Source organism: Euleptes europaea, chromosome 19, assembly GCF_029931775.1.
Source record: "Euleptes europaea isolate rEulEur1 chromosome 19, rEulEur1.hap1, whole genome shotgun sequence".
In the NCBI taxonomy this organism is placed as follows: domain Eukaryota; kingdom Metazoa; phylum Chordata; class Lepidosauria; order Squamata; family Sphaerodactylidae; genus Euleptes; species Euleptes europaea.
This window is the reverse complement of record NC_079330.1, coordinates 20,455,441-20,468,459: the sequence shown is the minus strand read 5'-3', so window position 1 is coordinate 20,468,459 and position 13,019 is coordinate 20,455,441. Positions and strand designations below refer to the sequence as shown.

The following is a 13,019-nucleotide window of genomic DNA, read 5'->3' as shown; positions in this document are numbered from 1 at the left end:
GGCCCAGTTCAGAGTCCTCATTTTGATTTTTGAAGCCCTAATCAAGATATTTATTTACTTCATTTATTCCCTGCCTTTCTCCCTAATGTGGACCCAAACCAAAGTGACCCTAAAGTGGGAAACCACCAGTCTGGGTCCTTCGTTTTCCACTGCTACATAACAGGCCAATGGGGGGAAATGGTAGGGGTTTGTTGGCATTCAACCATGGACTTCGGGATGAATTGTCCTGGCACAACCATGTCCAGTTTTCCTTCAGAAGTAATATCATGTGTTGGCATAACCACAACACCATTGTCCCCACCTCAGCCCAAACATTCCCCGCAGGTTTCCATCTATGACTGGCACCCCTAATTTTGGTTCTGCGAACAATGGATTTATCCTTGATTATATTCACTTTTTAGAGTTTTTTTTAGATGTTTTACTTATTTTCAATTTAATTGGAGAGAGGGAGGGATAAAATTTTACTAAACAAATAAGTACACAACGTCATGCTGGCCAGTCAACCATTTAGTGAATGTCAGAAGTATCCACAAGTCATAAAAAAGGGAGTGTCTCTAGAACACAAGAATAACAGTCGAAAATGAGAATATGTGAAGTGGGGGAATGGGACAGAAATGGTATCTTCAGCCATTATGAGAAGAAGATCATTTAGTATAATGGTTTTAATCTCATTCGGATCATTTTACAGGATTCGGCTCCATGGCACATCAAAACGGAGCCTGCTGGATAACCCAGAGAGGCTGTGGTCAATAATGCTCTCTTGACAGCTTGTCTTGACGTCTTTCAGTCCTTCTCCTCTCCGTGTGTAATAACATAAACAAGGTTCTTGTAGTCAAGGTTACCAGAGGGATCGGGAGGAAAAGCAGTAAAAGTCTGCTTGACCTGAGAAATAAGTAGGAAATAAAGGTTTAAAAGTACAGGATGCAGGGAAAGAACATGATAATTTCCCCTCAGACACACGGAATCCTAGGCAAGTCCAGGTCCTTGAGGATTTGAGCCATTGTTCACACTAGAAAATAATGTTTCTGTTGAGTTAGAGAGCCTAATACGTGAATATTTATTAATCAAAATATTTATATCCCACCTTTCCTTTTTGGCTCAAGGCAGCTTACAAATCCAAAATGTAAAAGAAACAGGGTACAATTCAAAAACACTTCCTCCCCTGCACTGTTTTCCGGATCCTAGATGGACCTGGGGGTAGGTTGCCATCCCTCCAGGTTCTGAAATTACAACTGATTTCCCTGGAGAAAATGGCAGCTTTGGAGGGTAGACTTTATGGAAGATGGTTGCCAAATCTGAGTTAGGAAATTCCTGGAGATTTGGGAGGTGGAACTCGGGGAGGGTGGGATTTGGGGCGGGGAGGGACCTCAGCGGGATACTGTGCCATAGAGTCCGCCCTTCAAAGCAGCCATTCTCTCCAGGGGAACTAGGGTTCCCACTTGCCTGGTTATGGCAGACAATTGCCCACCAATTAACCAGGTTGCCCACTGACCCTCAGTTGGCCGATGGGTGGAAGCAGGCCAGATGAAGGGTGGGAAGTGATCCATGCTCAGGGTGCAATGACATTGATGGGGATGCTCTAGCATTCTCCCCCCAAAACTCCATGGTTTCCATAGAGTTTTTGGAGAACAGTGCTAGAACGTGTCATGCAATGCCGGCGCTTCCTGGGTAAACCCGGAAGTGATGTCATCGTGCTGCATGTGCAGATCACCACCCCCAGCCCCGCCTCCACAAAGCTCCCACCAGTGGCTAGGGGGGACCTGACAACTGTATGCTGGAGATCCGTTGTAATTCCAGGAGATTTCTAAGACCCACATGGAGGTTAACAAACCTGCTATGGAATAAAATCCCACAGAGCTCCCCTTCTCCTCAAACTCTGCCCTCCTCAGGCTCCACCTCCTAAATCTCCAGGGATTTCCCAAACTGGAATTGGCAACTCTAGGGATGAGTCGTTACTTGTCCCGTTGATTTGGCTGGGCATGCAATATTCTGCATCAGGCCCTGCAGCATATTGGCAGTGAGTTTTTTGCAGCTGCCAACTGACCGCGAGGAACGCTAGTTGAGTCACAGGAACCAAAACCCAGATTCATTTTAAAAAGTAACATCCAGTTGGCCTTAAACCAGGTGCTGTTTCCAGGCTACCTTTATGGGGAGCCCAACAGCATTCAACAGGATTGCCTAAGAGAAGAATGAGACAAATGGACATACCGTATTTTTCTGCCTATAAAACACCTCCATGTATAAGACGACCCCTATTTTTTTAACCTAAAATTAAGAAAAAATTGGGGCTGTCTTATACACGGGGGAGTCTTATAGGGCGAAAGAGCCTGTCACGGGCGGGGCCAGCGGCAACATCCGTGTATAAGATGACCCCCCCCCTAATTTTGGGGCTAAATGTTTAAGAAAAAAGGTTGTCTTATACACACGGGGTTTCTACTGAAAATGGCAACTCTGCCATGAGTTTTTCTCATCGGTCCATAATGTATAGCTATAGAAAGCCATTCACGTCACACTCGGCATCCTGGCCTTCCTTTGCGGCACTCTCTGATGTGACGTAGATCTGACCATGAATGACTGTTTTCATGTTTGTCCCTAGGTACCGAACGCCCACAGATCCCTGTGACTTGTCACGCCAAGGCTCAACTTTGAAATCCAAAAAGTGGAAACCTCTCTTGCCAAATGGAAAACCTTCGTGTTTGAGTAAAGGGTGTGGGTATGAGGGGGGAATCTTACCTCTTCCTCAGTGAACCGATCAGCCTGCGTTGTGAGCATTTCTTTCATGCTGTTTAAAAGAGAGAGAAAACAAATGCGTTGATTTAAGGACAAGGGTGTGGACGCTTGTGGGTGACGTGCAGAAACCATTTATGCACTTTTTGGAAGCTCACTGGAAATTGGTAACTGCTTGGTAAAGCAATCGGGTATAAATGCAGTGCTTACTCCGCTATCACTGAAATGTAGAAGTGTCTTCATCCATTCCTACATTCTCTCCTATCTCACTGTAATTGGCACTAGAATTGTCTCTGGTGTCACCTCAATGAAATGTTGGTGCAAACTTGGTTCTGGCTCAGGCAAAAAGGGTCTGAGGAATCTGGAGGAAAGCAGAAAATATCTGAGGCAGGAGATATGTCTTCAGTGTCTGATTCTGGTTTTTCCAATACATCCCTAAATTGCTGTCAGCTTCACCTAAAAAGAAATTTTTGAGGCAGAAGTTCCTACTCAGAGGCAGCAACTGACTGAAACAGATTGGTAACAAATTCATGGCAGGTAAAAGGAAATCCTTTCCCACACAATTTGGGAAAATTGGTGCCCCAACTGTTTATGATGGTCACTGGCTAAGGATAATATACATTCGTGGAGGAGCAGAGACCTACCAACAGTTGCTAAGTGAGGAGAGTTCAATAGAACCTGCATATTCAGTAGCAGTATACATCAATATTACTAGCTGGGGTGGGGACAACAGGGGGAGGGCTGTTGCCTTAATCCCCTGCTCATTGGCTTGCTGAAAGCAGGAGGTTTTCTTGAGGAAAATATAGAACTGACAGTGCTGGCTGGTGAATTTCAATCTGGCTGTTGTGGGTATGCGTCATGCATTTATATTAAGCATGTGCTCTTTTGTTTGTGCATGTGGGGTGGTTGCTATAGCATAGGTGTGCATTTTCCTTATGTATGAGTGCACACATTTTCTGGACATAATCCTCTTTCATCTCTTAAAGAATAATCACAGGTATTCTTACCTTCGGTTCACCATCTGGGCCTCCGTGACTATCTTACAAGCCACACAGTACAGATGCGGAGCGCCTGATCAGCATCAGTAATGTTTTAAAGTCTCCAGGCAAGCTGAACGTGCCGAGAGAAATGGAGCCTCTTTGTCAACCACAAAATGGTGACTTTGTACTTGTGGGAATGTAGTAGGCTTGCCAACCTCCAGGCGGTGGTTGGAGATCTCCTGCTATTACAACTGATCTCCAGCCAATAGAGATCAGTTCCCCTGGAGAAATTGGCCACTTTGGTGATTCAACTCTATGGCATTGAAGTCCCTCCCCTCCCCAAACCCTGCCCTCATCAGGCTGCGCCCCAAAAATCTCCAGGTATTTCCCAACCCGGAGCTGGCAACCGTAGAATGTAGGTTAGTGGTACGCTCCTGGATCAGCGAGTAGGGTTGCCAGCTTTGGATTGGGAAATTCATGGAGATTTGGGGGTGGCGCCTAGGAAGGGACCCCAAGAGGGAATAATCCTATGGATTCCACCCTCCAGAGCAGCCATTTTCTCCAGGGGAATTGATCTCTGTAGCCTGGAGATCAATTGTAAATGTGGGATATTTTCCATGATCTGGAAGTTGGCAACCCTATCAGCAAATGGTCTCATCAGGTACGTGAAAGGCCAAAAGGAAGGAGCCTTCCTGAGGTTAATTCTAAAACACAACTTTCTAGAAACTGAATTTATAATCACCGAAAACTTCCCAAGCGCCAGCACATGTCGAAGATTTCAGTGGCATGAGAACCACAGGGAGAGATGCATATTGCAACATCATTTTTAAAAGAAAATCTATTTATCTTCCTTCATTTTTCTGACTCTGGATGCAAAGCTTCTCTCATTTCTTGTTAGAACCACACACTTTTGAACTGTATGTTTTGTGTTTTGATCTGCACCCTAGGAAACCAGATGCCCTGAAGCATCTGTCTGGCCAACCTATGGATGCTGGACTATATGAACATTCAATTTGATCCAGCAGGGCTCTTCCTATATCATCTGAGGAATGTCGAGGGAAGAAAAGGGGGGGGGGGAAATCCCAAGGGTTTTTATTTCTACGAGATGGTGTTCAAAGGATACAAGGTGGTAGAGACCACGAATCCAGCCTGTGAAATCCATGACAGTCTTGCGTAATTTGTGTTTTCTCTCATGCCGTGGGCACTAGTCCTGCTCCAGATCAGACCACATGTTCTGGGGAGTTTCGTCCCCTCTTTCCCTGCACTGTTTCCCCAAACAGAAATGGTCTGGGGGAGCTATTTGGCCCACTGCAGAAGACCAGATGGCCCTCACCTAGATGGCCCAGGCTAGCCTGATCTCGTCAGATCTCAGACTATAAGCAGGGTCTGGCCTGGCTATGGGAGACCACCACAGAATACCAGAGTTATTACGCAGAGGAAGGCAATGGCAAACCACCTCTGTTTGTCTCTTGCCTTGAAAACCCTACTAAAGTGCCATTAGTTGGCTGTGACTTGACAGAACTTTACACACACAGATAGAAGAGCAGGGACACACATTGGTACATGAAGCTGCTTTACACTGAATTAGATATCAGTCTATCAAGGTCAGTATTGTCCATTCTGACTGGCAGGGTCTCAAGAAGAGGTCTTTCCCATAGGGTTGCCAGGTCCCTCTTCGCAATCGGCAGGAGATTTTGGGGGTGGGGCCTGAAGAGGGTGGGGTTTGGGGAGGGACTTCAATGCCATAGAGTTCATTTGCCAAAGTGGCCATTTTTCTCCAGGTGATCTGATCTATATCAGCTGGAGATCAGTCGAATTAGCAGGAGATCTCCTGCTACTACCTGGCAGTTGGAAACCCTACTTTCCCATCACCTTCTACCTGACCCTTTTGAATTGGAGATGCAGGGGCTGAACCTGGGACCTTCTGGTACACCGTCATAAGCTGATAACAATGAAGGGCAGAAACATGACTTTTAGACTGCTGTTTGTATCCTTTCTCTCAAACTCCACGTATATCTGCTGTAGGGTTGCCAGGTCCTTCTTCGCCACCAGTGGGAGGTTTTTGGGGTGGAGTCTGAGGAGGGCGGGGTTTGGGGAGGGGTGGGACTTCAATGCCATAGAGTCCAATTGCCAAAGCGGCCATTTTCTCCAGGTAAACTGATATCTATCAGCTGGAGATCAGTTGTAATAGCAGGAGATCTCCATCTAGTACTTGGAGGTTGACAACCTTAATCTGCCGACTAAACCTTTCATGTGTGCATCTGACAAAGCGGGCTCCAATTCATGGAAGCATATTCATATTTCACACTAAATCTTTTAGTAGCTCAGGTGCAGCTAGACTCCTGCCCGCACGTGTGCTTCTGAAGTTCAGGATCTGAACAGCCTCAAAGCCCAACACCTCTCTTCTTCAGAAACCCACCAGTATTTTGGCATTTTACCACCCCATGCATCCATACAGAGTTTGGGGGAAAGAATTTGGCGCAAAGCTTAGAACGGGGAGGGGAGAAAGATCAAATATAATTATAAGCTTCTGATGTACAGCCCTGCAGCCTCTGGCAGTGTTACACATGAGGAGGACAGAGTGAAGAATCCCAGCACAGTTTCCATTATTTATTTTATAGAGAAACGAAGGCTCAGATTTTCCAAAATGAAAAGCTGGGAGCTTTGGGGAGGCTTTTTTTTTTTTTTGCACAGTTGTTTTCCATATTATTTGTTTCTCCAGGGGAAAACAAACTAAAGACTTTCCAAATGGGTTTACACAAACCATTGTGTGACCCATCGGCCTTGATGTGGGACAGGAGAGCGCATTCGTTGTGGACAGTGTCGGCTAACCCCAGTATTTTTTTAAAAAAATTGCGTTCGCTCTTTGGTAGAGGAACCTGGAAGAACCACAGCTAAGACAACAGGAATGGTCATATATCTTTAACGCATCGGCTGTAGCAGTCTCCTAGATAGGGTTGCCAACTCTGATTTGGGAAATTCCTGGAGATTTTGGGGGGTAGAGCATGGGGAAGGTGGGGTTTGGGGAGGGGAGGGACCTCAGCAAGGTATAATGCTATAGAGTCCACCCTCCTTCAGGGGAACTGATCTCTAATCTGGAGATCAGTTGTAATTCCAGAAGATCTCCAGGCAACACCTGGAGTTTGGCAACCCTATGCCCTAGTTGGGCTTTGAACTTCAGTAAATATCTTTAACTTTCAACCCATCCTCTGAAAAAAACCTGACAGGCATTTGGGGAGTATTTCCATCCCAAACGAAACTCCCCAGGGATAAAAAAATTTGTTTGTTTGTTTGTTTGGGCCGTGGTTCAATGGTAGAGCATCTGATTGGCATGCAGAAAGTCCCAGGTTCAATCCCCGGCATCTCCAGTTAAAGAGCTTAGGCAATTGGTGATGTAAAAGACCACTGCCTGAGACCTTGGAGAGCCGCTGCCAATCTGAGTAGACAATACTGACTTTGACAGACCAAGTGTCTGATTCAGTAGAAGGCAGCTTCATGTGTTCATGTGTTTTTTTTTCTTTCTTTTTCATTTTTGGTTTTTATATGCCAACTTTCTCTACCACTTAAGGAACAATCAAACCGGCTTACAATCACCTTCCCTTCCCCTCCCCACCACAGACACCCCGTGAGGTGGGTGGGGCTGAGAGAGCTCTAAGAGAGCTGTGACTAGCCCAAGGTCACCCAGCTTGCTTCATGCGTGGGGGTGGCGAAACCAACCCAGTTCACCAGATTGGCACAAATGGGCAGAACTCTGTTGGTAGCCTGGCATTGTAAGATGACTCCTGGAAACGTGATATCAGTTGCAACCCTTTCCCTTAACGCAGTGACTCACAAGTAACCCTCATGGATTTCAAGGGACCTTTACAACCTCCTTTTGTAATGGCTGGGCCAGTTTTACCCAAGCATGTGTTCCAATTTAGGCTAAAATGGATTATGCTATGTTTTAATGAACGGTCTGCGTTTTCTTGAGCAACTTTACAGCAAAAGGTTCAGTTACTCTTAGAGGACTCAGACCCCTTATTTTGTTGCTCATTTTTAGAGGCTGCAGAGAAGATTCAAAGGGAGGTGTTTTTAGATATGGGTCTTATTTAAGTTTTGTGGTTTTATTGTTCAAGACCTTTGTCTAAGACAGTGGTTCCCAAACTTTTCAGGCCACCCCCCCCCCTTGGTTCCACAAACTCAACCCCAGCGCCCCCTACCCTATCCAACAACAGTTGAAGGGGGCCTACCTCTAGCACCCCTCTGCTGCCCCCTTGCCTCTTAGTGCCCCCCTAGGTAATCCCCCCCCAGGGGGTGGTACTGCCCACTTTGGGAACCACTGTAAGACAAGGGGTTTGAGAGAGAGAGGATGACTCTCCATTTCTTTCTCAAATTCAACCCCGTAGAGAATGTCTGCACAGTATATATGTATATGTGTGTGTGTGTGTGTGTGTGTATAATATAACCAAGAAAGAAAAAACCTTTGTCATTGTGCAGGCAATCGGTTCTAACAGCCTTGTGAATGACTCACGAGTTTCCAAGCGAGAGGTGAATACGCAGTGGAAAAAATGAAATACCCCGAAAGGATGTTAATTATATGAACGTTCTTATTAAAAGGTCACGCATGGCCAGTTGTGGGGGCGTCGTCCCGCCATTTCCTCCCCCCGCTGCCTTTTAAAAATACGAAGCATCATTAATTAATAGCAAGCTTTGTCTTGACAGAGGCCCGGCTTTCAAAGGCCTGCGTGAGCATCTCTTTCAAAAAACAAAGTCAAAAGTCGGCACTTTGGAATTGTATGGATATATGGATAAGCTGCGGCTCAAACACACTCATGGATCTGATTTAATGGTTTGTTCTGCAATGATCGGCATTGCCCTTGGGTCTAATAAGCAAAAATTGTTCTGTTGTGGTGACGAACATGAAGCAACTGTATACTGAAGTTGGCAGGGTTTGGGACGGGGGGAATGGGAAACTGGCCTTTTGAAGCCAAGAAAATCCAGAGTTTATACAGCATACATCTATAGTTTGCAAACATGGATCTTGGTCCTATGTTCTTAATGTGCATTAGTATCACTTGAAGCTTGGAAACAACCTTAGATGGATCTCTTTGAGGCGGTGTAATTTAATGAATACAGATGGAAATGTGGTTTTCAGGGTGGTCCTACTGCCAAAAAGACATATCCCATGGTTGTCTTTTCAATACCCTGCAGGCTGGCTGGTTGCACTTAAGATACGTTGTATTTTGGTTTGGTGAGGAATTGCTCATTCCATATATCCATTACCCAAAGCAGAAGGTTCGACTACACCTTATGGCTACTTCTGTTTTTATTTTATTTTATTTTATTTTATTTTATTTTATTTTATTTTATTTTATTTTATTTTATTTTATTTTATTTTATTTTATTGGCAGGTGCAGCCTCTGGCTAGGAGAGCCAGCATGGTGTAGTGGTTAGGAGCAGTGGACTCTAATCTGGAGAACTGGGTTTGATTCCCTACTCCTACACATAAAACCAGCTGGGTGACCTTGGACTAGTCATTGTTCTCTCTGAACTCTGTCGGCCTCACCTACCTCACAAGGTGTCTGTTGTGGGGAGAGGAAGGGAAGGAGATCGTAAGCCAGTTGATTATCCTTAAAAAAGTCAGAGAAAATTGGCATATAAAAACCAACTCTTCTTCTTCATCTTCTTCTTCTTCATCATCTTCTTCTTCTTCTTCTTCTTCCAGAGAATCCCCCTACTGTTTTCTTGCTGTTAAAAAAGCCAACCCTATGTTGCTTTTACCCCTGTGGGAAAAATGCATGTGGTGGGGTAGAACTGTTAAGTCACAGTGACCTCTGGCGACCCTATAGGGTTCTAAAGGCAAGAGGTGAACAGAGATGGTTTGCTGGTTCTTGTAGGTTATCCGGGCTGTGTAACCGTGGTCTTGGTATTTTCTTTCCTGACGTTTCGCCAGCAGCTGTGGCAGGCATCTTCAGAGGAGTAACACTGAAGGACAGTGTCTCTGAGAGACACAGTGTCTCTGAGAGACACTGTCCTTCAGTGTTACTCCTCTGAAGATGCCTGCCACAGCTGCTGGCGAAACGTCAGGAAAGAAAATACCAAGACCACGGTTACACAGCCTGGATAACCTACAAGAACCAATGAACTCTGACCGTGAAAGCCTTCGACTGAGATGGTTTGCCATTGCCTGCCTCTGTGTAGCAACCCTGGACTTCCTTGGAGGTCTTCCATCCAAGTATTAAACAGGGCTTCCCTGCTTAGCTTCTGAGATCTGATGAGACCAGGCTATCCTGGGCCATCCAGATCTGGGCCCTATCAAAATTAGGAGATAAGAATTCAAACCTGAATGCTGTGAGGAGGGGAATCCTGTTGGATCAGATGATGCCAGATGGATTAGACTAGTGTTCCATCTGGTTCAGCATCTTGTTTCACCCACTGGTCAATTGCCCTGGAGGGCTAACAACAGGCCGTAGAGGCCAAGGGCTTCCCCAATGCTATCCCCTAACACTGGTATTCAGGAGTTTACTGCTTCTGCATGTGAAAGTTCCTGTAGTCATCTTGGCTACTAGCTACTACCTAATATTTCATCCACGACAGTAGAAAAGAGCAAGAGTCCAGTAGCACCTTCAAGACTAACCAAATATTCTTCAGATATCTGAAGAAGTGAGCTGTGGCTCATGAAGGCTCACATCCTGTCAGAAATATGGTTAGTCTTTAAGGTGCTACTGGACTCTTGCTCTTTTCTACTGCTATTGACAGACTAACACAGCTACCCATCGTGATGGATTTTGATAGTACTTCAGAATGCAGATATGTGATATGTGTTCAATTTCAAATGGCAGCCAGCTTCATTCATCCTTCTCAATGTTCCCTTTTATTGAAAGTCATCTGCATCTATTTGTACATCTGGTATTATGGTTCTTAGTGTGGGTTGGTTAATACATTATTACTTAGGCTAACAGTTAATTTGGGTGGCTTGTGAAAGCAGAAAAACTGGGCTACCCACAGAGAAGATCAGCTTGAGGGAGTAACTGAGGAATTCCTCAGGTGTGAAGAATAATATGAATTTGCAAATTAGCCACACACAAAAAAGAAATAAAAGAAAAAAGAACCTCTCCCCTCTAAAGAGATACAGCTTAGTAAGGAAGGAACATGCCCCTAGAGCCGTGTTGGCGAACCTATGGCACGTATGCCGGACTTGGCACGCCGAGCCCTCTCTGAGGGCACGCAGTCGCGTCTGCCTTCCCTGGACTCCCTGCCGCCCAGGTGGGCGGCGGGGGCTTTGAACTTCTCAGCGCGGAGCAGTTCAAAGCCCCTCCTTCCCTGGACTCCCCGCCACCCAGCTGGGAGTAACCCGTCCCCCCCCTTGGACTCCCTGCCACCCAGCTGGGAGTAACCCGTCCCCCCCCCTTCCCTGGACTTCCCTGGACTCCCCAAACTGCAACCCAAAACCCACCTATTTATCGCAAAGTGCCAACACTGCAATTTAACCTGAATACTGAGTTTCCTCCCAGCTGGAAACCTCAGTATTCAGGTTAAATTGCTGTGTTGGCACTTTGTGATAAATAAGTGGGTTTTGGGTTGCAGTTTGGGCACTCGGTCTCTAAAAGGTTCGCCATCACTGCCCTAGAGGCACAGAAGGTAGAAAGCAGAGAAGAATAAGTTAAAAGGGGGGGGGACAAAACAAGATGAGGAAATTGGCCTGCTCAAGCTCCAAAGAGCTTATTGAATCCTCGATGGGGGAAGGGGACGGGGATCTCTCAATCATTTGCTCTTTCCCTTGTGATTCTTCCCAGGCCCCCAACTTGTGTATCATACTGTGAAGCCATCAAAACAAAACTTTCCTCCAGTTTCAGCCAGGCTTTTCTAAACCAAGGTTGAAAGTATGAAAGTGAATTATTTCAGAGATGACATTCATAGTAGATGCTGACAGCCCAGTAATGTGCTACTTGGTTCAAATTAATATTTGAATTTCACTGCCCTACCCTGCTATCTCTTGGCCCTCACCAGCTCCTTAGGACAGACAAGGACATCCTGCTGGAAGAATGGCAGAAGGTCTGACTGAAAAAAATTCCCCTGTCAGGATCTACACTCAGTAACTACTGTCTGCAGCCACTCTGCCTCTTGACTCGCCAACCTACAACAGGCAAACCCTCATCTGAAGACCCAATCGCCTGACCTTAAGAAATTGAGGAGTGGGAGAAAAAAACTGATCGAAAATGGCCTCCATAGCAACATTCTAGGAATCTCCATGTTTCTCTATAGTCTTTATCACAGAGATCAGGGGAAATTCCTAGAGTGTCACCTGGAAGTGACACATTCTCCCTAAACTTCACCTTCCCCAGGCACCATCCTCAAAATCTTCCAACATTTGCTGAGGCAGTGCTGACAACCCTGTTTCCTAGCATTTCTCACTCCTTCCTTTATCTTCCATTCCATTGAGCCTCTTTTGCATGTAAAGCACTGCAAAGAATTCCCTCTTCACACTTCCTTTTTATCTCAGTTCCAATCACCTTTTCCCTTTTTCTTCAAGTCACCCACTCTAGAGACTCCTTGATTTTCATCATCCTAGAGTTCTGGGATCTTGTCTTTTAGTTCTCAACCTGCCCTGATGTGTTTTAATCTCAGCCAAACTGACAAACTTCCCTTCCTTCACAGAAGTTGGACTGCAGCCTGCTTTGCTGTGAACATTCTGTGACACCCCATCTGTTCAGCCAATCACCATCAGAGACTTCACCTGTACAAGTACATTGCAATAGACACTAGTGGCAAGATGCACACCTGATAAAAAAACAAAGATGAAGGAAGGGGAATTACTTGTGTTCCTTGACATAATGATGACCTGAACTTACCAATACACAAAGATTAAAAGGGGGCTTGTTGTTTAAAGAAAACTTACTAGTCTGCTTTTACATAACCTTTTCCTTCCCGGTCAAAAACCCTAAAAGCGTTCAGAATGATCTCTTCCGGATCGGTGCCTAAAAGGGGAGAAGCAGACATACGTTAAAGATTCCTTCTGTACAAGCATCAGCCAGTTCATACATGATTTCTATACATAGTTACTGAACCCTTGACAACTGGAATCTGAACATGTGAAGTAATTCCATTGATTTAGGGTTGCCAATTGCCTGGTGGCGGCGGGTAAACTACCGCCCATCCACCGGGCTGCCCACCAGCCAGCTGAGGGCTGGCGGGCACTGTGGGCATGCGCGTGTGAACGCGGCGCACACGTCACCTTTGGGTAAACACGAAAGTGACGCAGACGCTCTAGCACCCTCAGTTAAAACTCTATGGAAACCATAGAGTTTTGGCCGGGATCGCTAGAGCGTCCCC

At 45.7% G+C, this 13,019-nt stretch overlaps 1 protein-coding gene across 1 annotated transcript in view; it reads right to left on the bottom strand.

Moving 5' to 3' along the window:
• Positions 1 to 644: 644 nt before the first annotated feature.
• Positions 645 to 13,019, bottom strand: part of MYL10 (myosin light chain 10) — a 28,893-nt gene continuing 16,518 nt past the window's right edge. Inside the window, exons 5-7 of the mRNA XM_056864954.1 lie at positions 12,586 to 12,664; positions 2,734 to 2,782; positions 645 to 882 (exon numbers count right to left, since the gene is read on the bottom strand). Of these exons, the coding sequence (XP_056720932.1) occupies positions 784 to 882; positions 2,734 to 2,782; positions 12,586 to 12,664 (227 nt within the window). The 3' untranslated portion in view covers positions 645 to 783. The remainder of the gene's footprint in view (positions 883 to 2,733; positions 2,783 to 12,585; positions 12,665 to 13,019) is intronic.